The sequence below is a fragment of the Mustela erminea genome, chromosome 4, assembly GCF_009829155.1.
Source record: "Mustela erminea isolate mMusErm1 chromosome 4, mMusErm1.Pri, whole genome shotgun sequence".
NCBI classification, from domain to species: Eukaryota; Metazoa; Chordata; class Mammalia; order Carnivora; family Mustelidae; genus Mustela; species Mustela erminea.
In genome coordinates, this window is record NC_045617.1 from 106,120,844 (window position 1) to 106,147,675 (window position 26,832).

At 38.5% G+C, this 26,832-nt stretch overlaps 1 protein-coding gene across 1 annotated transcript in view; it reads right to left on the reverse strand.

Annotated features, from left to right (window-relative positions):
* Positions 1 to 26,832, reverse strand: part of EYS (eyes shut homolog) — a 1,637,266-nt gene that overhangs the window by 83,521 nt on the left and 1,526,913 nt on the right. Inside the window, 1 exon segment of the mRNA XM_032341352.1 lies at positions 24,699 to 24,871. Coding sequence (XP_032197243.1) covers positions 24,699 to 24,871 — 173 coding nt within the window.

Sequence of the window (26,832 nt, forward strand, 5' to 3'; positions counted from 1 at the left end):
AACAATTCCCCAGCATGTCTCAGCCCACAATGGAGTGAAAAGTGTGAGGCAAAATTTCATTTTTGTTCTCTGTTGTGTCCCAAGCACTTGAACAGTGTCTGACACGTCACAGGCTCTCTATACACATGTATCGAACGGATGCATGAATCTCCATCCCGTGCCTATTGCGATCAGTCACTCTGGGCAACATCTTCAGTTGAAGGAAAACAACCTTTTTGTACATGAACACGGTATACGAGAAGCCTAAAGTGGGAGATGGCTATTGTAGTTTCTAATTCAATGGGAACATTACTGGGTCTCTTGGTAAGAGCTTTTCTCTTTTCTAGGCCAAAAGCTTCTAAGTTAGTGGAGCTCAGACTCATGGAAAAGGGAAAAGTTGTGAGTAGGTCTTCAGGGGTAATTATGAGAGGGATTGCCCTCTACAACCCCATGGTTTCTGAATCCGTGTAACATGGCTGCAGGAGATAGAGCACTGCGTATCAGTCATGGTGTCAAAGCATACATGGCATCTTGCAAAACAGCATATGATCTTGAAAGGGGCCCAGGAGGTGCTGTCATAGACTATTCTGCCATTCTAAAAAACCAAAAGCTAACATAAACTAATGGGATTCTATCAAAATAATAAGCTTTTGCACAGTGAAGGAAACCATCAACAAAACAAAACGGCAACCTACAGAATGGGAGAAGATATTTGCAAGTGATCTATCTGATTAGGGATTAATATCCAAAATACATACAGAACTTATGCAACTCAATACCCAAAACATAACCTGATTAAGCAATCAGCAGAGGATCTGAATAGATTTTTTTCCAAAGAAGACATACAGATGGCTGACAAACACATGAAAAGATGCTCAACATCAATGAGCGTTACAGAAATGCAAATCAAAACCACAATGAGCTATCACCTTACATCTGTCATGTGGCTAAAATAAAAAAAAAAAGAAGGTAAGAGATAGCAAGTGTTAATAAGATTGTGGAGAAAAAAGAACTCTTGTACACTGTTGGTGGCAATGTAAATTGGGACAGCCACTGTGGAAAACATTTGGAGGTTCCTCAAAAAATTAAAAATGGAAATGCCATATAATCCAATTTTTCACTACTGGGTATTTACCTGAAGAAAACAACACTAATTTGAAAAGATATATACATCCCTATGTTTATTGCAACATTATTTATAATAACAAAGATATGGAGGCAACCTTACAGTCCACTAACAGATGATAAGGAAGATGTGGTCTATGTACACGATGGAATATTAGGTTGCCATTGAAAAGAATGAATCTTGCCATTTGCAAAGTCATGGATGGACCTAGAGAGTACCAAATAACTAATGAACAACAACAACAACAACAAAAAGCAAAATCAGACCTATAAATACAGAGAACAAACTGATGGTTGCCAGAGGGGAGAAGGGTGTGGGGATAAGCAAAATGGGTGACTGGGAGTGGGAGAGCCAGGTTTCCAGTACAGAATGAATAAGTCATGGGGATAAAAGGCACAGTATCAGAAATATAGTCAATGATACTCTAACAGTGTTATATGGTGACAGATGGTAGCTACTTGTGGTTTAGCATCCCAAAATGTATAAACTTGTGGCATCACTGCATTGAATGCCTGAAATTAACATAACATTCTAGGTCAACTATATTAAAAAACAAAAAACAAAAATCCAACTGCTTTTTCATAGGACCAGTATCTGTCATTGCTTGATTTCTTTTTTTTCTTGTTAAAAAAACTAATCCCATTGATTAGAAACAATGTTACTCAGAATACCATAATGTTTCATGCTGTGTGGACTGAGTTATCAGTAGAAGTGCTGGTAGAAGCATGACTAGTAGAGCAAATGATCAGGATAATAGGACAAGTTCTTGCTGTTACTGCAATGTAATCAAGAGGCCGCTGGTGGCTGGCTGGTGTCCCTGCAGCCCTGAGACTGTATCAAGAGTCAGGATTGTTTATAGCCAAATGAAGAGTCAGAAGGGCCACTTCTCAAGTTTCTTTTTTTTCTTTTTTTTTTTTCTTGTTTATTTGACAGCGAGAGAGACAGAGAGAGAGGAAACACAAGCAGGGGGAGTGGGAGAGGGAGAAGCCGTCCCCCACTGAGCAGGGAGCCCGATGCAGGGCTCAATCCCAGGACCCTGGGATTAAGACCTGAGCTAAAGGCAGACACCTAACGACTGAGCGACTCAGGCACCCCCTGAAGTCATTCTTATTAAGCAAATTCTTATTAAGCAAAGTCAACTTTGAGGCCGTGCATGGCCTCAGACTCCTCTGCCAAAGCCATTTCCATGGACTGCATTCTAAATCCTCTAACAACTCCTATTTCTTCCATCAAAAACCATGTGTAATATTTTCTCACATCCCTTCCAGTCATAGGTGTCATCGCTTTTTCTAGGTTGGATGAGTGATTTGTCTAGATACTACTTCAATCACATTTCTCCAATTACTAGGGAGTTTGAACACCCTTTACATGTTGGCTATCTGCGTACTCTTTAGTGAAACATGTTAGTATCCTTACCTCATTTTTTCTTTTATCTTTATTTTCAGAATGCTTAAGAACACTCTCGCTATTATATCCTTTTTCTATCACATTGCAAATCATTTCTCCAAGCCTATTGTTGACTTTAGATGTGATACTCTTTGCAGCTTAAAAGTTTATTTAAAAAAAATATTATCCAAATATTTTTCTTTATAGCTCCAAAATTTTCTGTCTTGATTAAGAAACTTTTCTTTATCCATGGATTGTACATATAGTTTCCAAGATTTGGTTCTAAGATATTTATATTTTATATTTAAAATATTATATTTTAATATATAATATATTATATTATTATATATTATATATTATAATATATTAGATTTATATTTTATATTTACATCTTTAATAATTTTAGATTTCATTTTAGTACATAATGTAAGAGAGAGCCGACTTCATTTTTTTCCAGTTGGAGAACAGGTTGTGCCAGCTCCATTTATTACAGAAGACGTTTTCTCAGAATTGAATAAGGCAGCAATTTTATCCTCTAGTGCATTATCCTATATACTGGGATCTCTTGCTGGGTTGTCTCTTTGACCTATTGTCCTATTTGTATCTTACTATGGCAGGACCATATTAATAATGATGATGGTGGTTTAATGTGCATTCTTTTATCTGTCAAGGCAAGCTATCCTCCTGTTTCTTCTCTTTAAAATATTTTTATGGGTTGGGACACCTGGGTGGCTCAGTCAGTTGTCTGCTCAGGTCATGATCCCAGGGTCTTGGGATCAAGCCCCACATCCAGCTCCCTGCTCGGGGCGGGGGTGGGGGGTGGGGAGCCTACTTCTCCCTCTTCCTCTCCTCCCCTCTTCCTGCTCCCTAGCTCCCTCTCTATCTCAAATAAATAAATAAAATCTTAACAAATATTTTTACTGGATCTTAATGGGCTGCTTATATATATATTATTCTATATAAGGTCCAAAAGCTTTGAAATTTTATTGGAATTATATTTTTTATATACTATATTTGAGAAAACATTTTTGGTATTTTCTTCTCATCCAGGAATGTGGTATTTTTTTCTCAAGCCGTTCATGTGTCATTTTATCATCCCTAAGGTTTTATAATGTTCTACACAGAAGTCCTGGACCTTTCTCATGATATGTATTCTAAATATTTTGTGATATTTTTGGTCATAAATGTGAATGAAAATAATTTTTTACTTCTTCACATAGCTTGGTTTTATTGATGTAGCAAGATATTAAACTAGAAGTTGCAGCTAAAATACAAAGAAAATAGAAATGACACATCCAATGGAGGTAACCAGGATTTACAAAGCAGGCGGCTGAATATCAGCTGGTAAATCTTAAATTTCTCAGCTTGCTGAGGGTATAAAATACTTATAGAGCTCTTTTCCTTCACTTTTTCACCTCAAACCTAGAGGGGATTTAGGAATATAACCTGTAGAGCTTAATGTGTGTTCCTGAAGTTTGAGGTGAGGGGACACAGTGGACAAACTCTTGCCTGAAGAGTCTGAGAGCTGAGAGACTGGTTGGCTGCATGGAGGGAGCGAGCCGATGAGAGTCTGATTCTTGACTGGGATGGGTGAGCATCGCAGGGTTGTCAGGGGAAAGAGGTGGACATGTTTGCCTTGGGTCTGCTGTGGGCCATGTGTGGGACAGAGAAACAGATGTGATTTTCTAAGTTCTAATCAAAAGAACCACCTAAAGAGGTGAAGAGCCCTAAGCAGGGAGAGCTGGAGGTGTCCCTAGATGGCTGGCGATATAACCAAATGGAACAGAGATGCCTTTTCCGGCAGCAGAGAAAATTGCCTTTGAGAGAAGACCAACAGGGAGGGCTCCAGAGAACCCACTTCAAGGTTGGTTTTAAAGTATCTGCCGAATCCAGAGGGCAGCCAAGCAAAAACAATGTGACCTTGTTGGTCAAGAAAGAAGTTTCCTGTCTCCTCGCTCCCTGAGCTCCTTGTGACACAATCAGGAACTGCAGTTAGCAAAAGAGGGGAGGAAAGGTTTAAGTTTCCTTTTTCTCTGACTTTAGACTTTCGACCTGACTCAGCCCCCATTTGGGACAGCATGCAGCTTAAAGCAAACAGAAGATTTGCCAACTGCATAAAAATCGATGACCTCATTACTAAATGGAACTGAGAGTTTGTGACCCAGGAATGACCATATCTAAATTTCCACTTGAGGGAAAAAGGAAAAACTAACATCACTGAAAAAACTTAAAGGCAGAAAGGAAGACAAAGTGAAGTTGTTTTGGGACACCTGGGTGGCTCAGTGGGTTAAGCCTCTGCCTTGGGCTCAGGTCATGATCTCAGGGTCCTGGGATGGAGCCCCACATTGGGCTCCTCCTCGGCGGGGAGCCTGCTTCCCCCTCCCTCTCTGCCTGCTTCTCTGCCTACTTGTGATCTCTGCCTGTCAAATAAATAAAATCTTAAAAAAAAAAAATTGAAGTTGTTTTATGTATACCTATGACTAAGCTATTATGAAAAAAAGCTATTGCTTTTTTTGGGGGGGGGGTCCAGTAATTAGTGACAGCACCAAATTTTCTCATTTAAATGATATCAATAAAAAACAGATTTGTATCTTGCTCTCCCGTGTTAATACTAATTATTAAATTTTTTTCTCACTTTTTTTTCCCCTCACATTTGCTTGGACTATCCTGAGAATGGTAAATAATAACAGTAATGGTAGTTAATTTTCTGTTGTCAAGTTTTCATTTTAACTGAAGTGGTTTTGTTGTTTCCCCATTAGGAAAAGTAAATCTTTTAAGTTTGCTTTAAGTTGTAGTATTTTATTCAAAATTTAGTTTCTATTTCTGTTTTCTAGTTTCCTTATAAATGGTAAAACAATAAAACACAGCTGCTGAATTTGACTGAATGCCTTATCCGTAACTTTTGAGTGACATTTCAGTATCTTTTAATATGATCATAAATCAATTTGCTTTAGAATATTTGACTTTGAATTATATTGATAAATTTCCTGATGTTGAATCATCACCCTTATATTCTCAGAACATATCCAACTTGGTCATAAAATATAATATTTTCATACCTTGTTGGAGTATATTTGCTAGGATTTAGCCTTTGTTGGTTGTCTTTGCCTCTGGAGTCATTTAGTGAGATTGGCCTACAGTTTTTTCTTCTTGTATTAATGTCATGGTGGCTTAACACAGTGAATTGAGAAGCATTCACTTTTTTCTTTGGTTTGGGAAAACACGAGTAAGACCAAAATAATTTGTTCTTAATAGGTAAGATAAAAGAGCTATAAGCAAGTATCACTGAGGTGACTTTTAAAATATTAGTAGATATTTTGGAATGTCTGGGTGGCTATTCTTCAAATATTTTTTTCTTCTTTATCATCACATTTTCATTCCTAATCCTATTTTTAGCCTTTTTACTTTAATCAGACTCTTGAGGATATTTTTTGGTTTTATAAAAAGCTGAGGTCTTTTATACTTTATTTAGATTTTATTTATTTTAGTTTCATCAATTCCCTTTTTTTCAATTTGCTTTTATTTCAATATTTTATGTCTTAATATGGGTGCTTGCTTACTTCCTGTATTTTTATCTTTTGTCCCAACTTATTTTTATTTATTTTGTTTTCCTTTTTTAAAAATTTCCTAATATCAATGCAAATTATTTTATTTTATTTTTCTCCTGGATCCACTTTGTTTTAATCATGTCTCAGAGTTCTGAGACTGAGATAACTGATCTCCGGGCTCCTGCCTGATACATAAGGAAGAAATCTGCTGTGCTGGTATCCCCTTAGAACTCAGGACCCTGCTTTTATGAAGCTGCCTCCCAACCTCAGAATATACCTATCACAAATGACAGATTGGAATTGGAAATAAAGGAAGATATCTTCCCCAAATTCCTCTCCTTTCCATTTAAAATGGAAGTATAATATACAATAGGCAAGTTGTAAATAAAGAAAAACTGAAAATTATTGAGACATAAAATAAGTTTGCAGTAAGTAGAAATACATATATGTTTAAAAATAGAGCTGTCTTAAGATCTGTAAATTGCACTGCTAGGTATTTACCCCAAAGATAGAAATGTAGTGATCTGAAGGGGCACGTGCACCCCAATGTTTATAGCAGCAATGTCCACAATAGCCAAACTATGGAAAAAGCCTAAATGACCATCAACAGATGAATGAATAAAGAAAATGTGAGATAGTCTCTTCAATAAATGGTGCTGGGAAAATTGGACATCTATATGTAGAAGAATGAAACTCGACCATTCTCTTACACCATACACAAAGATAAACTCGAAACAGATAAAAGGCCTCAAAGTGAGGGAGGAATGCATCAGAATCCTAGAGGAGAACATAGGCAGTAACCTCTTTGACATCAGCCATAGCAACTTCTTTCAAGATATGTCTCCAAAGGCAAAGAAAACAAAAGTGAAAAAGAACTTTTGGGACTTCATCGAGATCAAAAGTCTGCATAGCCAAGGAAACAGTCAACAAAACAAAGAGGCAACATACAGAATGGGAGAAGATATTCGCAAATGACACTACAGACAAAGGGCTGATATCCAAGATCTATAAAGAACTCAAATTCAACCCACACAAAACAGACAATCATGTCAAAAAATGGGCAGAAGACATGAACAGACACTTCTCCAAAGAAGACATACAAATGACTAACAGACACATGAAAAAATATTCATCATCACTAGCCATCAGGGAGATTCAAATCAAAACCACATTGAGATACCATCTTACACCAGCTAGAATGGCCAAAATTAACAGGACAGGAAACAAGTGTTGGAGAGGATGTGGAGAAAGGAGAACCCTTTAATACCGTTGGTGGGAATGCAAGTTGGTGCAGCCACTTTGGAAAACAATGTGGAGATTCCTTAAGAAATTAAAAATAGAGCTACCCTATGACCCTGCAATTGCACTATTAGGTATTTACCCCAGAGATACAGATGTAGTGAAGAGAAGGGCCATCTGTACCCCAGTGTTCATAGCAGTAATGTCCACAGTCACCAAACTGTGGAAAGACCCAAGATGCCCTTCAATGGATGAATGGATAAAGAAGATGTGGAGTATTATGCCTCCATCACAAAGGATGAATATCCAACTTTAGTATCAACATGGACGGGACTGGAAGAGATTATGCTGAGTGAAATAAATCAAGCAGAGAGAGTCAATTATCATATGGTTTAGGTTATTTGTGGAGCAGAAGGAATAAGACGGAGGACATGGGGAGATGGAGAGGAGAAGGGAGTTGGGGGAAATTGGAGGGGGAGACAAACCATGAGAGACTCTGAGGAAATAACTGAGGGTTCTAGAGGGGAGGGGGTGGGAGGTTGGGTGAGCCTCGTGGTGGGTAATGTGGAGGGCACGTACTGCATGAAGCACTGGATGTGGTGCATAAACAATGAATTCTGGAACACTGAAAAGAAATTTAAAAAATGAATAAAAATTAAAAAAAATGATACCATAACAGCTTTTAAAACAAAAGGCATGAATTAATATAATTTTAAACTTTTTAAAATGGCTATAGTAAAAGAAAGCAGAAAGTAATAAACTTGGCTCCTTAAAATTGAAAAAACTTCTTTATGCCAAAAATGTGTTAAACAAAATCAAAAGACAAATGGGTTTTACAAATGCAAATAGCATATTTTCATTATCCATTCTGTTGATAAACATTTGAGTTGCTTCTATTTTTTTTTTTTTTTGCTATTATGAATAATGTGCTATGAACATTCTTATATAGTTTTTTTTTTTTTAAGATTTTTATCCATTTATTTGACGGACAGAGATCACAAGTAGAGATGCAGGCAGAGAGAGAGGAGGAAGCAGGATCCCCGGGGAGCAGAGAGCCAGGTGTGGGGCTCGATCCCAGGACCCTGAGATCATGACCTGAGCCAAGGCAGAGGCTTAACCCTCTGAGCCACCCAGGCGCCCCTCTTAAGGTTTTTATAGATATATGTTTCCATTTGTCTTGGGTATGTTCTGGGAGTGAAATTTCTGGGTTGTACAGTAACTCTTGAACATTTTGAGCAACTGCCAAACTGTTTTCCAAATTCATTACACCATTTTAGAATCCCAACAACAGTGTAGGAAGTATTGCTACGTGCTACACAATGGATGAACTCTAAAAACACTATATTAAGTGAAAAAAGCCAGTCACAAAAGACCGTATATTATATCATTCCATTTATATTAAATGTTCAGAATAGGTAAATCCATGGAAATAGAAAACAGATGATTGGTTTCCAGGGGCTGGGGCAAGGGAATATTGAAACTGAAAGCTAATGAATAGAAGTTTCTTCTTAGGATGATGAAAATGTCTGAAATTAGACAGTGATAATGGTTTCAGTGAACTGTGCATTTTAAAATGGTATAGGGCTGTCTGGGTGGCTCAATCGGTTAAGTGTCTGACTTTAGGTCAGGTCATGCTTTCAGAGTCCTAGGACAGAGAACTTGTTCAGTGGGGAGTCTGTTTCTCCCTCTCTTTCTCCCTCTGCCTCTATCCCCACTCACGTTCTCTCTCGCTCTCTCTCTCAAATAAATAAAATCTTTAAAAATAAATAAATAGGTCCATGTTATTGTAAGTAAATTATATCTCAATAAAACTATTATTTTTTAAAAAAAGACAAATGGGGAACAGAGAGAATTCTTTTTATCACAAAACACATGATAGTGAAAATGCGTTTTTCCTCATTACGAGGAACTCATTCAGAAACATAGAGCAAGAGTAAACAATCTGAGAGGTGCCTGGGTGGCTCAGTCTGTTAGGCATCTGCCTTCAGCTCAGGTCATGATTTCTGGATCCCGGGATCGAGCCCCTGCGTTAGGCTCCCTGCCCAGCAGGAAGGCTTCTTTGTCCTCTCCCTCTGACGCTCACCTGCTTATGTTTTCTCTCTCTCTCTCAAGTGAATAAATAAAATATTAAAAAAAGAATAAAAAATCAGAGTAGCATTATGCTAGCAAATGTTTAACAGCTTATCAGAGGGGATGGGGCCTGGTGAGGGAAGACCTTTGTTTGCAAGGTTGGTTGATTTTTTTAAAGTTCTATTTATTTAAGTAATTTCTACACCCGACATGTGGCTCAAACCCAGGACCCTGAGATGGAGATTGGCTCACACTCCTCTGACTGAGCTAGACAGGTGCCCCTAGCGTTAATTAATTTTGATGTTGTAAATATTCCTACGATGGCTACTTTCAAGCTTTTGTTAACAACATTGGATCCAGCACATATTGCATTCAAGTGCAAATGGTCATGAAATATAAGTAAGAGATTTACAGAAAAACAAATGGCATTGCTGAACCACACTTATATATAAAGGAAGGCAAATTAAAACAGTGGTGAGATCATTTTTTAAAATCCCTTGTGGTTAAAAAGTTTTGAGAAAGGCCCTCTCGTAGTCTTCTATTTTGGTGGGAACATAGATTGTTTGAAGGACAGTTTAGCAAAATCTTTTAAAGTTAAACATGAACAAGTCATTTGACCTAATAATTACACTGATAAAATAAGTGTCCTGCTGACTACTTTCTAGGGCAACAGAAATTCTATATGCTCTTGGGGGAACATAAGATGTAAACATTTTGTCTTCTACCAAAAAGAATATAAAGCCTCTAGCAAAATGGAAGAAAAAGGAAAAATGGTTCACGTAAAGTTATTGGTAATAATACAGGCCATGATGAAAAAAGCATGGACTTTTTATGAAATATCAGATATTTGCTTAATGTAGGAACAAGAAGGAAAAAAGTGAAAAATAATAACATAAAAATGATCTATCAGAAATTAATGCTGAACAATGGGGATAGTCATTTTTCTTAAAAATGGAAAGAAAATATCTAATCTACTTACTTAATGGAAAAAAAATCCTGTCTATAATTAACATATGAGTAAGAAGTGAAGGAGCAATTATAATGGAGTGATTTTCAAAATAGTAACAGAGGGATTAGATTTATTAGGATCCCTATTGCTTGGAGAACGGTAACACATGCCTCGGTCAGCACAACTCACAAATGTAGTGCAATCCATTCCGCTAATATTTATTAGTCTACTAACACAGCAGGTGAAAATCACAGCACCCAGTAACTCTGAGGGACATAAAGATGAATGAGACATAATCCTTTGCTATAACTCAGCTTGTACCATTCTTTGATTTTTTTAATAAAAAGGTTTTTTTTTTCTCTCTTTACTCCATCCATTCTCACCTTTCAAAACAATAAATTTGAGGGTAAAGACTATACTTGTTTTGTATTCCCCACAGCATCTGATATGATGACATTCCATCAATTCGCATGTGGCATTCAATCGATATTTGTTGACAATGCTGTTACACTGACAACAATTTGAAAAAAAAAATAGAATATTTTATAAGAATACCACATTTGAACATACTCTGGAACTGTCATAACTTCCACAGTGACATGTTGTGTCTTTGTTTTTCTACTTGCCTACACATACCCTAGCCTTGAGCATCCTGGCTGAAATGAAAACCAGTGTGCTACCTGATGAGGGTTTTCTTTTCTCAGTGGAGAATTTTGTTATTGATATTTTTTTCCTTGCCACAGAGACAAAGCTTCAGTCATTCATCTAAAATGAGGCAGGTTATCTCTGTTTATATGTCTTTCAGTTAGCATTCTGTGAGGGGGACAGGGAAAATATATGTCCAGACAGTGTTCTGAATAAGAGCCAAGAAAGGGCAAAAATAGAGAAAAATTTTAAGTGGCTACGGTGCAACCAAATGGCACTCTAACCTTCTGATGACAGACACAGAGAGAGATCACAAGTAGGCAGAGAGGCAGGCAGAGAGAGATGGGGAAGTAGGCTCCCCGCCGAGCAGAGAGCCTGACTCGGGACTCAGTCCCAGGACCCTGAGACTATGACCTGAGCCAAAGGCAGAGGCTTTGGCCTTTGCCACCCAGGCACCCTATATTTAACTTTCTATTGAAGAAGAAACTGGTATCTAACCCATCTTCCCAAGTGGCCTGGTTTGTTTAGGTAGTGTTTTAATAATGTGGTAAGACTTGATCGATGACTCATAATTTTATACTAGATCTATTATTCTTTTTTTTTTTTAAAGATTTTATTTATTTATTTGACAGGCAGAGATTACAAGTAGGCAGAGAGACAGGCAGAGAGAGAGAGGAGGAAGCAGGCTCTCTGCTGAGCAGAGAGCCCAATGCGGGGCTCAATCCCTGGACCTTGGGATCATGACCCGAGCCGAAGGCAGAGGCTTTAACCCACTGAGCCACCCAGGGGCCCCTAGATCTATTATTCTTAAGAAGACAGTTATTTTTTCAGTCTCTGCTAATAAAATCAGTAATCACTTTCAAGATTAGATTTTGCTTTAAGTACAGTGTGACGGAATCTGTATTTGAGACCTATTTGTGGGGTTCAGAGTAACATAAAAGTTAAGAGCATAGCTCTGCCAGTAGGCAGTCATTCCTCATACTGGTTATTTACCTTCCTTAATACTCAATGCTCTCATCTATAAAATGGGGATGATCATAATAGCTGCCCTTTGTGCTCTTTTGAGAATTAAATGAGGTACCTTCTATGAACAATTATCTTCATTGCAAGTGTGAAATACCTGCTAACTCCGACTGGCCATTTTATAATGTACTGTAATGAAGGAGACACACAATTAAACTGCACTTGAATCAGTAGCAGTAACTCATAACGGATTTTCCCTATTCTCAGTCTACGGGTTCTGACTGGAATAAAAACACAGAAGAAGGAGAGGACAATCTCTTCAACTCCTTTATTAGCTGATGAAGAAAGTGAAGTGCAGGGAGGTAAAATGACTTGTTTGGGGTCGCACAGCTGGTCGTGACACATTTTGGACCTGCATCTGGCTCTGTTCTCCAGGATCGGGCCTCCCCGTCGTACGGGACTAGTGGTTCAAAACTGCCAACGTCAGTTTCATCACCTAGACAATGAGGTAGAGACTAACAGTATCTATTTGAGTTTGCGGAAATAAATTAATTACAGCTTGCAGATGTTAAAGAGTTGATAAGATGCAGCACCCCACTCCACTCTGGAGAAGAAAGGGTGGAACAAAAAAAAAAAGAGGTGTTGTTCTTTCTGTATCTAAGAATGCTTTGAGAAACGCTTCTTTTCAATCTTACCAAGTAGCACATTTGGGATATAATCATTTCTAAGTTTGTTCTTACAAAAGCTGCTTCTCTGAAAATAGGCTTTTGTCAAGGGGATTTTTTTTATCGTTATAATTAGACTTCGCTTAATACACCCATAAATTTGCAGCCCTTTGTGTATTGCACAGGTGTTCTGATACTCTCTTATTCCAACAGGCCAAGTGTTGAACAACCAAGAAAGCTTTTAGATGTTGGCAGAGAGGCACCTCAAGTCCTTTGATTTGCAGGATGGGAAATTGTGTGAATCTCTAATTACCGTAACATGTGGGAGAGATGGCTGTTGAGGCTTTCCATTTTCCTTTTGCCACACTGATTTAGACTAACATTCAGTAGCTCAAAATCCGGAATCCTAAACATGCACTCTTCCTCTAAGTATTTGTTTCTTACAACAAGTAATGGGGGGGAGAGGTAAAATGGAGGCAGGAAGCAGGCGACACATGGCAAAAGGGTTTTATAATTCACAGACAAAAAGAGCTATGAAAGACATAATTCTTCAACATTCTGTTTTTAAAGTTTACACAGGAAATCAAACTTAAAATGCAGTGGATATGGCTACCTCAGGAAAAATCAACTCCACCATGGTTAAGATAGCAACGCTGACAGATACCTAAGGGACACAAGCAGCAGGGCAGCGAGAGTGACATCCCTGCAGGAAAGCCCCCTTGGGTGGTAGCTGTCAGGAAGGTGTGTGTTAAGCCACCTACCCGGAGACTGACAGGGATACACTCCAACAAGCAGGATTATCAACCACTCACTCTGATGACAGCTTTTCTTTCTCTAGAGCTTAAAGTCTCAGGGGCAGAAAGAGTCGCACTTCAACAATTTCAAGTTGATTTAATACACAGGAACCAAAAAAGATGAGATTCAAAAATACCCTTGGCCCCTTTGGAATGGCAAAGAGAATTACAAAATGTCATCCTGGAGACTGAATCATTAGGTGCAATATTTAGATTTGCCCTCTGGAAAAGACTGGATGTTACCTGACAGATGTTCAGTCATGGATGCAAATTGAAATGGGCAGTAAAATGCTGACTTTCAAAGAACCCTATGAACTTGACAAGGTACTAGTTATGTTCTTAAGTTACCAAGAATGGCAGAGTCAGGAAAGAGTTAATTCTCTCCACATGAATCCCTTACTCAGGACCAACATGTTGTCTTAGAACAAGGGAATTAAAAAACACCTATATCTGTCTATTGTTTAGCCCACAGGAAAAAAAAACGTTAATTTAAAATAGATTAATAGGTGAGCTTTTGTGAGATATTCTTTGCTCTGAAATTTTGAAATTTCAGAAATGAATAGGAAGCCCAGTTCTTAGTAATCCCTATAATGTGCTCTAGTTCTAAAAATGAAGACTCAAATAGCCCTTTGGGAATTATGGTTCACATTAAGTGCTTCCAGTATTTTGAGACATGAGCCATACTACTGATACTGGATGTGCACAACTCCCTTTGTAGCTCACGTTTATATTCATGTTCAGGGTTTATAACACCATCATTACAGCCAAACTGGGATCATGACCTGATTACTTAAGACTGCTTACCCTTACCTTGGGATTTATCTTTTATTTCCCAAGGGTAAGGGATAGGATAAAGCCAGGGAGGGCATAAGGAATGTTCAGTATAGTAGAAAGCATGTATATGCTGGATACACTGGATAATCTTAATGTAATATAGGAATGCATGAAGTCAGGCTTTGTTTACAAACTATAACTATTTTCCAGAAATACTCTCTTTCTCTACTTTTTCTCATCATTCTCACATTGTATCTTTGTTTCACAAATGCATCAATTATGATAGGAATCCCAGAACTGATTTGCCAAGTCTTTTAATCATAGGCAAACCGACATGATAGCACTGAAATGATCAGTTTAATTATTTTGACTAATCAATTCTACATTAATTGATATGCTTTCTAAAAATGCTCCTTATATGGTTTCATATTTTTCTCTAAGAAATTGTTTATCTGTCTGGGTTAACAAAATGATACCTCTAAGGGTGTCTGTCAGTTTTTTCAGGTTTATTCTTACCAAACATGTGAAATATCACTTGCATCTCCCTTCTGTATGAGTGGGGATTCCTGTTAATGGACCGTGTGGTTCCTTATCAAAGTTGAGTACTTTTCATTACACTTAAAGTATTGAAGGGTCATCGTTTGCTAAAAGTATAGGGTGGAGGGGGGGAGAAGCAAGTATCAATCATCTGACTCACTGAGAAAAATCAAAACAAAACAAACCCTAACTGATAAATGCTTAGTATAGTTGTGAGCACTATTTTTTTTTTTCTTAAACTGCAATGCAGAAAAAGGAGAAGTAGCTCTCACTTTAAGTTATTCTGTGTAGTTTAGGTCTCAGTGGCCATAGGTTACTCTTCCTGTCTGGGAATGTCTACCACAAATGAACATATTTCCCTCAAAGAGCCACATGACACTTGATCCTTGTCTTTCTAGGATGGGATTGCTGCTGCTATTAATAGCGGCATTTGTCACTTCACTCCTGCATCCATAGTCTTCTGGCTGTCTTCTGCACCGCTCAGCTAGCATAAGCTAAGAGAATGCAAATTTAAGTAAATTCAATTGTATTGGGGTGAGTGGGTGGTTTTAATGTACTTTTAGAACATGAAGAAGCAGCTCTTGAAAATGCCACTCCATTGTTTCCTCTAACAATCTCAACCAATTGGAAATAGAAAACAAATTTTATATATTATATATCCTAAACATTCCAACCATAATTTGAAATTAGCTTCTTTAAATTAATTCTCTGAAATTAATGTAACTAATAAAAACCGCAGGCCATGTTTGAAAGGGAGTGGTCTAAATGAGTGGTCTCTAAACTTTTTAAACTATGGCCATATGTTAAAACTGTTATTGGTATATTAACACTAATATAACAAGGACATCATAAAGCACGAAAATAGAAATTAAAAACTGAGGCAAAAAAAAAAACCCCAGATATTTTCTTCCAATACCACAATGGAGTGTACAAATACCACTCAGGGGAACTACTGCAGTGTATTTTGTAAAAGGCTTGTTTTGTGAGAAAAAGGAGCTCCTTGGCTTAATGCTGGGTCATTATAGGACTTCTCAGAGTTTTCACTGCGCTACTGATGTGGGAAAGACATTAAGGTTCAAAGCCAATGGCCAAGAAAGAATTCTTGAGAGGTCTTTGATGTAGAAAGGTGGTTTTATTAAAACACGGGGACAGGACCCGTGGACAGAAAGAGCTGCGTTGGGGTCACAGGAGTGGCACATTATATACTTTCAAGATGAGACGGGGTTAAGAGTAGTTCAGTCTCTAAGAAATTCTGGAAGCAAGGTTTCCAGGACCTTCAGGGGCTAGCTATTTTGGGAAAAGGTCCTTTATTACTATTTAATAAAACCTTAGTCATTAGACCCTTCAGACATATATTGGTGGGTCATATCATATGCTTGGGGGATGATTGCCAATACGTATCTTGGGGAGTTGAGATAAAGGAAGTTTCCAAAGGAATTTCTATATGTTAAAGTAAACTTACAGGATCCTGGGTGTCAGGCTAAGATTGCCTTTTGCCCTTAGCCAAGTATTAACACTGAGGCAGCTGAGTTCCTAGAGGAATGTCCCTCTGCCTGTTTCAAGGACTTGCCAAGGGGCTGTAAGTTGTAAGGAAATTTAATTTTTCTTTTGTCTTTGTTTCCCAAACCACTATGTATACTTGAATTCCTAAAAGGAGAGTAGAGTACTATATAATATTTTTTTAAAAAGCTGAAGTCTGAGAGACCTGGATTCCAGATTTACCCACTACTCTCAAACTATTTTACTTTTGACTGATTATTTAAATTCTCTGATCTTCAGTTTCCCGATCTGACTTAGCTGAGGGCCTGGCACAGAGTAAGCACTCAGTAGAGGTGAGTTAATTTCAACACACTCTTTTTTGTAGGCCACCTTATGGCACCAGTGTGCTCTGGAACACACTTTTGGAAATGTTCCAGATTAGACTATTCATTCACTGATAATGTTTTATTAATTTACTTTTTCAGTTTGACAAATACTTACTGACTAGCTCCTAATAGTCATAGTCATAGTAGTAGGTTCAGGGCAATAGCTTAGATGAATATTCTGAAGAACTTTGAAATCATTTTCTTTTCTTTTTTTTTTTTTTTTTAAAGATTTTATTTATTTATTTGACAGAGAGAAATCACAAGTAGATGGAGAAGCAGGCAGAGAGAGAGAGAGGGAAGCAGGCTCCCTGCTGAGCAGAGAGCCCGATGCGGGACTCGATCCCAGGACCCTGAGATCATGACCTGAGCCGAAGGCAGCGGCTTAACCCACTGAGCCACCCAGGTGCCCTGAAATCATTTTCAATTCAGCCAAAACACGAGAGCCTCCCATATGCCAGGCAACGTGTGCCTCTCCACAGATACGGCGATGTGATAGCTACCTTCACAGAGCTGTCTGTCTGAGGGAAGGACTGGGACGATAAATGGCCAACATTTAAAAGATAAATACAAAAAAAAAAAAAAGAAGAATACAAAATAGTGTGAGCTGCCAGAGGGTGGATAAGGTGGGGGCAGCAGGATCAGGTGGGGTCTTCCCATGTCAGGTTTGCACTTTGTTTTAAGCAGCCCGTAGCTCATACTAAGAGACCAGGAAGCCATTTTCAAGCGCACAGTCACGAAATGACTAAATACTGGAAAAGACAAAGTGAGCGTGTCAGTGGAAATAAACAAAGAACCCCTTGAACCGAGTAACCACTAATCATTGTATGGAATGGTAGGCAATTTACGTCACACACATCTCCATCCCTGTTTATCTCATTCCTAGCAATCAATAAATTCCATTGCCTCTTCATAAAATGTTGACTTTATAGTCTTTCATGTAGCATAAATTTATCCAGACTCTAATCAATTTTCCATTTCTGTGAAGAATTTTTTAATGTGCGACAAATGTGTTTGTGTTCTCCAGTGCTTGGTAACTGGCAGGTGCATCACATTAGCCCAGCTCTTAAACTGACCAAGCATAACCTGCTAGGTGTGGTAGCATCTGACAGTATTCATTTGATATGAAAAAATGGACTCTATGTGGAAGGTCCTGGACTGACAGACCTGCAAAGTTCAGTTCTCTGGTGAGCGATGGGATAAACTGCAGAGGTTTCCATTTCCACAAATGTCTATAAAATCAATTTGCCATAAATACATTCAGGAGAGACAGTTCTACTCCTGTGCATAGTCTATCCATTTTAAAGACATTTTTGAAAGGCAGGAAATGCTCGTGTGGGGAGGAAAAATTCTGTGAGGTTGCTAAACAATGATAAAGGGCTGGAATGAACAAAAGGAACATTCGGCTTTTCCAGTTTCGCGTCCCACTGACAGTGTTCCAGAGGCAAACAGTTAGTATGAGTTTGGTAGTGAATATTCTTTGTTCTTTGTTTAAAAGCAGACAATAATAGCTGCATGCCTTCCTAGGAATTGAGATACGGAAATGTACAAACTAATTTGATTTTTCATTTAGTGTGATTATTAGAAATTGACTCATGTGGGTACTTTTAAAATAAGAGGTAATTGTTTCATAAGTAAGACCTAAATTTGCTTTCTTATTATTTTTTAATTTGCAAAAATGTCGTTTTCATTTCGCTACTTACTTTGATGTTTCTTTTACAATATTGGAACAACATTTATACCACACTTTTACTGGGTTGCAAAATATATTTTATAAAGTTGTAATTTATTAAATCTTCTAGACTGAAAGAAGAGAAATAAGATACAGGAAATCCTGTACTTTTTCCTCTTATGGGCTTATGAATACAATCAGAAATATTTGAGAAAAACTAGCAGGATATAAAATTCAAGGAAACCTTGGCACTGACTGTATCAGTAAGTATTAGGTTTAGCTACATGTAACAGATAATGAATAACAAAATAACAGAGGTTAAAGAAAAACAGATTAGTTCACCTTCATTAACAAAAAGTGTGATGTTGGACATCTGAATGGTAAGGTGGTTCTGGAGTTATCTGGGACTTAATTAAGCTTTTCCATCTTTTTGCTTCACATCCTTGCATGTATTTTCTATTCTCAAAGTTGCTTTATGACCCAAGATGACTTCTGGAATTCGAGTCATCTCATACACAATCAAGGCTTATAACGAACCTAAAAAAGAGCAAGGGTGGGCGCCGTGCTACTCTTCAGGAGTCTTCCCAGAGGTCAGTACAATTCTCCAACACTTCTGCTTATATCCACCCATCCTAATTGAGTCCCATGGCTGCACTCTGTTTTAAGGGAAGCTGGGACATTTTAGCTGGGCACATTACTGCCCCCAATATACTCAGGGATGTATTAATAAAAAAGGAGAGAATATACTGGCCGAGCAACTGGCAGAGTCTGCCAGAGCTAATATAATTCCCCAAGACAAAATACCTTACTATCTTGTTTTTAATAGCAGTATGTGTGTGTGTGTGTGTGTGTGTGTGTGTGCACATATATATAACTAAATCCAACACCACTCATTGGTAGGAAGCATAATGCTGTTACTGCTAGAGAAATGACAGAAGTAACTATAGATACCTAATGAAAGGCTTTGACCAGAAAATCTTTCCCAGATAGACACACACACACACACACACACACACACACACACACAGAGCTCATTTGCTTATGAACACAAAGTACCGGCAATAATTATTGGAACAATAACTGTAACTTTGCTCTGCAGGGACTGCTGCTTGCACAAATGGAAAAAAAAAAGGTGTTAATTCAATGCAGTGGGTTGGATTGCAGGAGTCCATCAAAGCTGTTTTTCAAGAATGTTTCAGTGTACAATAATACATATATTTATTTTAAGTGCTCCTTTTTTAGATGTGCCAATCTAACTTTTTTTCTTTACAGATGCTGATACAGAAAAAAAGGTGAAAGGCAGGGGGTGTGAACCTTCCCACTGAGCTAAAGGAGAGGCAATTCCCTCAGTTCTCAAGGAAGAAAAAATGCAGGACACTCAAAGGTTGCCTTCGACCCAGGGTAAGAGGAATCACTTTCCTGAGTGATTGTACGGCCACAATCACTCCTGTCTCCTTGCCCCCTTCTGGGATCAGGCCTGATCTTTCAACATTTCTTTGTAACCAGGAGCTGGAAAATAGAGAATTTAAACATGGAGGGAAATGAGGGATATTGAGATGGGTTGAACAGCAGGGTAATCAAACAGCTGTTGAGTCGGAAAGAGAAAGCTGGATCATATCAGAGTGGATGCTATCAAAAGAGTTACGAGCTTACATGACAGAAAATTACATGTACTTGAAATATGCCATTACAAAATGCCAGCCTGACATTAAGCTGCTTTATAGAGGTAGCATGTCCTTAAATAGCCTGGTGATTATCTGTATCCCTGGAGCGCTGCTTTCCTACCTGACTTTGTAATACCCTGGCTTGTCTCTAATCACTGCAAAGAGTGTCACCAAGTTAGAAAAATTCTTAAAAGGAAATTAATTTTGATTTCCTTTGACATCCTAGAGAGTTTTCTTTCTAGCTAGGTTGGAGATCCAGCCTTCTTTCCCACAATGACGAGATGCAGGATGCCGCAGTTCTCTCTGAGGGTCAGAATCCTGGCTCGAGTGTTCTTAAAAAAACAAAAGCATTTTCTTTGTGTCCAGTGATACATTAAGCGATTTATATGAATCATCTCATCTAATTCTCATGAATTCTGTAAGTCGGGTTCTATGATCAAACTCTGAACCTGCAGCACAGAGAGACCAAGTGACTTGCACAAGGTCACCCTGACCACTGCTCAGCGCGGGGACGGGGGATTTTAACCCAGCCGAGCTGATGCTAGGCTCTTAGTCTGCATGTTTCACTACTTTCTTCAAAAACTATGTTCCATTGACAGGCGCAGGCAGGGAGGATAAGGTAAATTAAGACAAATTTTAGAAAGGACACAGCCATTGAGAGACAAAATAAAGTGTCCCCCCCCCCCTTTGTCTTTAAAATGATGTGGTTAAGGAAACAAGAAGCTTATGCCTGCATAGGAGGCAACAGGAAGTGTGAATGAAGAGCACAAATGTGGAAAGTAAAGCACTTTACAAAGGAAGGCAGCTGCGAAATTTCCATTTGCAGTGTTTGTTTATTTTAGCTCCTGTCATCACTGCCATGATTGCCCCAGGATGAATTTCCCAGTGGAAACATCAACAAGGTAGGAAACGTCATGATTATATTTCTTATTATCCCCCAAAGAATTTATTATTATGGTAGATATGGCTATGGTCTGAAAGAAAAGTGCTATGTAGCAAATACAACTGCTGTTAAAACTAGGTGATTTTTCACCCTCTGGTATTAACAAAAAGGCAAAGATGAAAAAAAGGAGTTTTTGGATATTATTTTCTGCCTTTTCTTACGTGTATCTGTAACTGGGCAACAACTATGCTTATCGGTTTGCTCTATGCTTTTCTCTACTGAATAGCTACATATTCAGTATGTTCTGGAGAATCTCCTGGAGGTCACTGGTAGCAGTGAATGGTCCAAGAAATGATATGGGGCACTACCTCACACTAGCTGGGGGAGTAAAGAAAGCCTTGATTCTTGCTGGATGAAAAGATGGCTCCTGAAGGGAGCGGACACTTTAGGTGGGCATTTTGTGACTGCTCATGGAATGTTGATATGCTAAACTATACTTCCTGGATCCCCAGCTTCTCTGGAGCTTTTGCTTGCCTGAGATACCTGCAAAAACTAGCCCTTTTGCTAGTTTCATATGGCAATGTAGAAGTGTAGGAAAATTAAGGTCCCGTAGGCAACCCTCAATCAAAAGGAACCATGAATCAATAGTTAGATGCTTCTCTCTTTTGTCCCTTTGGCAGGCATATACATTTCTTCATAAGATCAGAAAATTTTGTCAGTTTAGACAGTTCCTCATAAGATCTCAGTAGAAGCAAGCACAGCTGTTCACGCTTCAACCCCATAAGACACCTATGTACTGACTTTCTCCCCTTTCCTGTTTTAGTCCCTCCAAGTCTTCACTACACTCCTGTTTCTTGAGATCGTTTCCAAAATAAACTACTTCAGTGCAATTCTTTATCCAGGTTCTGTTTTGATGGTGGATCTGGGTTAAGACAATGCAACATTACCAAAGGAGCGATATTTATGGGCTGAAAGATAATGTGCGTGTATGGGGGGGCGGTGCTTTTTTGGGGATGATACTGGCATTTCACATGGCTTTCTCTCCTTTCCCAGATCCCTAAGTAGTGGAATCCTGGTCCACAGCCCTCTTCTCTTTATCTACACTTTCTCCTTAGACAATCTCCGGTTCTGTAGTGTTACCCACCACCTCTACTTTGATGACTCTCCAAATTTTATCTTTAGTCGTGACATCTCCCATGAGCTTGAGCATCATTTACCTGCTTGCCTTCATAACTTCTTCATTTGGATATCTTAACAGGCATATTTCCCTTCATCCGTACATGGTGGAACTCTGGTTTACCTCCCAATAATGCCCCATAAAAACCCTGTTATGCTCCTAATCCTCTTCATGGTGCCATAATCTACCCATAGTCCAAACAAATAAAATAAAGAAATCTAGATGTACTTGACTCAGCCTGTCCCACACACTTCCCAGCAAGTTCTGTCAATTCTATCTCCAGAACAGATCTCAAGTTTATCCACTTATTTCCATCTCCACCGGCCATCACTCTGGTCTTAAGCAAAATTATCTTTTGTCAGGGTTAACTGACAAAAGCCTTCTAAAATTGATATATTGCAGTCAGAATTGTTTAAACAAATACATATATACCACTTGCCTCTTTAAAACTCTCCAATGGCTTCTTAAGGCACCTAGAAATCAAAGTCTAAGACCTTCCCATGTGCCTAAGATCCTTTATGATGTAGGCCCTGCTCATTAAAGATATGGTTTTTCCCTTGCTCCCTTATGCTCTGCTAGAATAGCACCTTTCATTCTTAAAAAAAAAAAAAAAAAAAAAAAAAAATGCCTAGGTCCTAGCTCTCTTCAGAGTTTTTCATTTTTCTGAAATTTCTGCTTGAATAGTTGTTCTCCTGGTTTCATATGTCGTATTTCTTACTTAGGCATTAGCACTAATCTCTACTCTTCTGGAGTTATTCCCGTTATGAGCACCTGTCACCCTATTTACTCCTCACACTCCTGTTTATTTCCTTCATAATTCTTCCCATAAACTCTATTCTGTGTCTTGAGCCATTGTTACTTTCTTTTGATCTTCTCAGAAGGCAAGTTCCATGAGGGTAAGAATCTCAAACTGCTCTGGCACTTTTGTGGAATATACTAATGGAAGAGTTATTTTGAGGAATTCTTCTGAATGGGTGCATGTAGGAATTTCTTCTTACCTACAATGAAAGGTAAATTTTGTCTAATATTTCCTGTCTCAGTAATCTATAAATCTCTGCCTCTCTGGAGCCATAATATGACCAAGAGATGGGAACAAACAATTTTTTGTACATATGTGAAGACATTCTTATAAATCTTCATTTCTTGGGGTGCCTGGGTGGTTCAGTTAAGTGTCTGACTCTTAATCTCAGTTCCAGTCTTGATCTCAGGGTTGTGGGTTCAAGCCCCACATTAAAAAACAAAAACAAAAATAAAAACAAAAACAAAAACAAAAAAAACCTTATTTCTTATTTCATGTGATCAGTCTAATTTTCAACTAGGAAGCAAAACTGATAATTCATCCTTAGTAATCAAATTTTTTTGTGATCAACTGCATTTTTCAATAGCATTTACCTCAATAGAATAAATGGTTTTGTTTTTATCGGAATGGACAAAACTTCAATTCCATCTGGTGTATGATGCCTTTTTTATTATAAAAGTGACTTGGCTAACTTCTAATATAAACGTGCCATACAGAGAATGAAACTCATAGTACTTCTTAACTTCCCCTCTCCCAGCTACATAGAAATACATAGAACTCAATTCCCTTAAAGATATATATGCCAAAAATTTCAATACCTTTTAGTCACAAATTCTTCTTTATTCTAGTTTCAATTTTCATGCCTGTTAAATCAGGGTGTGGCACTCCAGCTTTCTGATGAGTCGGCACAGGTTAGATCTGTTTGTTTCATTTTGTGCCTGGGACATAGTGACCTGTGCTCACTTTGATAGCCTTGTGCTAGAATTTGATAACAAATACCACCAGCACCAGAAAAAACTTTGTTTTTTAAATTTAATTTAATTTAAAAAATTTTTATGGTGAGGGGCACCTGGGTGGCTCAGTCAGTTGGGCATCTGACTCTAGATTTCGGCTCCGATCATGATTTCAGGGTTGTGAGACAGAGCCCCTCCTTGGTTTCCCTGCTCAAAAGGGAGCCTGCTTGAGATTCTCTCTCTCTCCCTCTCCATCTGCCCCTCCCCCTCCAAATAAATAAATAAGTCTTTAACAAATTAAATAAAAATTTATGGTGAAAATAAAAATGAAACAAGCCCAACTCTGAGTTGATAAAATAGTAATACCAAATACCTTTAATTATTTCCAGAAATATTTATAGACATATTTATTTCTATATATCAAAGCTAACATTACATTCTTAGGCAAGTTGCTTCTTAAACAAACTTATTTTACAGCATCTTGTACCTTTTTGTAATTTAGGACTTCCACATACTGGATTTTCCTAAGGAGAGGCACATAGATTTTATTTGTGATTTTGTTTCTTGCTATTTACTAAACGTGTCATGGGTTTTGTTATCTTTAAACAAAAAAGAAACTGGTCTACAACACATAGATATGTTAATATTATATCCTCAGTTTGCCAAAATGAGAGAAAATATTTTGATTTTATGTTTTCCTTCTGATTTTCTTTGTTACTCTTTGAGCATCAGAATGACTTTGAGATTTTTAGAATACGGAGATTTTCTGAAGTCTAACCCTCAGGGTAAACTCATTACTTCCTTTGTAATTTCATGACTGGCTGTGAGAATTACCTGCTCAGTGATCAGTCTCACTAGTAGGTCTTTTCTCCCTTGACTTGAAAAGAACCAAGGAAAGGATTCGACCTATTTGATCAGTCAGGGGCTGTCCTTGCTTCCTTCACATGACTTCTCTACTTCTCACCCCCCCCCCCACCCCTTGTGCACCATGCTTTCTCATCACATGATCTTACCATCCTTGCAGAGGAGTCCAGACCTCCCATATGGGCAGAGGCAGACGACATCTGTCTTGGATTTAGGAACACAGGTGGCACCGTCCCCACACGGGCTGTTTTCACAGGTAGCAAACTGGCACATCTTGCCTGCGTATAGCCTCGGACACTCACAGAACCAGTTTCCATGATCACTAAGAAGGAAAAAGGGAAGATAAAACCAATCAGAAAACAATTGATCTTTTACACACAGGCGCGTGCACACACACACACACACACACAAATAAAATGAAAATTGCAGCTTGTCTTCTCCCTTTCTCTTTCTGTGTTTTTCAACTTTAAAGTATTTCTCGCTGTGTACTTCACATTGAAAGCAGACTAGCAGCTTTATAGTTTGCCTGAAGCCATGAATTCTATTTTAAGCCATCTATTTTTATTTTTGATTTATCTCACCTTTATTTCTCACTAGGTGCCTTTTTAGGGCTTCATTAAATATGTGTGGTGCTGCCTCAGTAAAGTGCTTCAAATGTCGATTAGAAGAAAACATCGTAGGCGCAACACTCAGGAGAATTTCAAGCTGGGGATAAGCTTCCTCCGCTGAGGACAAAGTCCTTCAAGAGCCACCTTTGAGGTAACTTGGCAAGAAAAGCACGGTGGGGAGCCAAAATGACTCAACACCTCCCTGGCTTCAAGTATGGCTTGGTGGCCCCAGGCTGAGAGCGTCTGTGAGAGAGGAGCTGAAACTATGCTCACCTGCTCGGCAAGCCTCCTCCAAGAGGGGAAGGGGACTGGGAATCTGGTGTTTCTGCTTCCCCTGCATCTATTCCACCCTTTTAAAGTAAAGGCAACCCCAGCCTGCCTTTGTAAACTCATTCCTCCACCATTCCCAGTGCCCACTGACCTGGTAGCTGCTGGGGGCTTTGCCCATTCAAGGGGAGAGTCTGGCAGAGGAGAGATGACCAGTCCCTAGCGGTGCAAATGCAAGGCACTGGGGCAGACAGATGGTCGATGATATTATTTGGGTACTAGATCTAACGATTACTCTGCAGTTATATGAGCCAGTGGAGCTTAACCCCTTTTTTTAGTCTTCATGCCAGTTTGAATGGGGGTTTTGTCATCTACAATTAAATGAATTCTATTTAATATTAATGCCCTTCCCTTCCCCTGTCTTCCCCTTTTTTGCTTTAGTCCACACACCTTGCCGCATATGAATCTTCAGGGTTTTTTCCTTCTGCTTACATCTTATCTTCTAAACATGACTGTTAACGCTTAGGGACAGGTGCCAGGACCGTTCCCCAGGTTAGGATGTCAGTGTCTTTGGTTTCACGACTCAGCCTCTCAATCTATTTGGAGATCTTCCCCATACCCGGGAATGTTCTTGTCTTTCATATTCTTCTGGTCTCTTCATACCCTCTTTCCATCTTTTAACCCCCTTAGTCCAAAATAAATTTACTTTCAGGAAAGTATCATACTAGGATCAATGTCTCTAAGATGGTTATAAAGTGCCCTAAACAAACTTTTTTGTTTTGGGGCTTACAAACCAGAATTTCGAGGACCCTTGAGCTAATGCTGTTTCTTCTTGCCTGAGAACAGTGGTAAAAGCATAGCCAGACCACCTGGCAGGGATAGAGAGATACGTTCTGGTGTGACTTAAAGTGTTAGGTAGGAGCTTAATATTGTTTGGGGCCATGGATAAATCCCATGTAATTTCACCCCCATTCACTTAACTTGGAATTGGAAGTTCAGTATTAAGCACCTGTACTCTGGGACGAAGTCCTGGAGTATAACACTCTTGAAGCTGCATTCTGGAAGGGCCAAATTCATCTTTTTATAGTAAAGGAGAATGCTACATATATGAAAGTCAAACGAATCTAAATATTGATTGATTTAAGTGCTTGAATCATATAGACCTAACCAGATTTGAAACACAGGAAAGATGCTTTTCTGTTATAAACCAGGGAAAGCACTAATTTTAATCATATCCTATTGATCAATCAAGCCTCATTTCCTTTTTGCTTTCATCAGGTGTTGGAAGAAGTTGGTTGTTATAAATTCATGTGGAGATGACTAACCGCGTGCATCTGCACATCAGCAGGCAGCTAGAGCAGGGAGAGAAATTAAATTCTAGAGAAAATGCTCCATGCAGGAGGAAGAT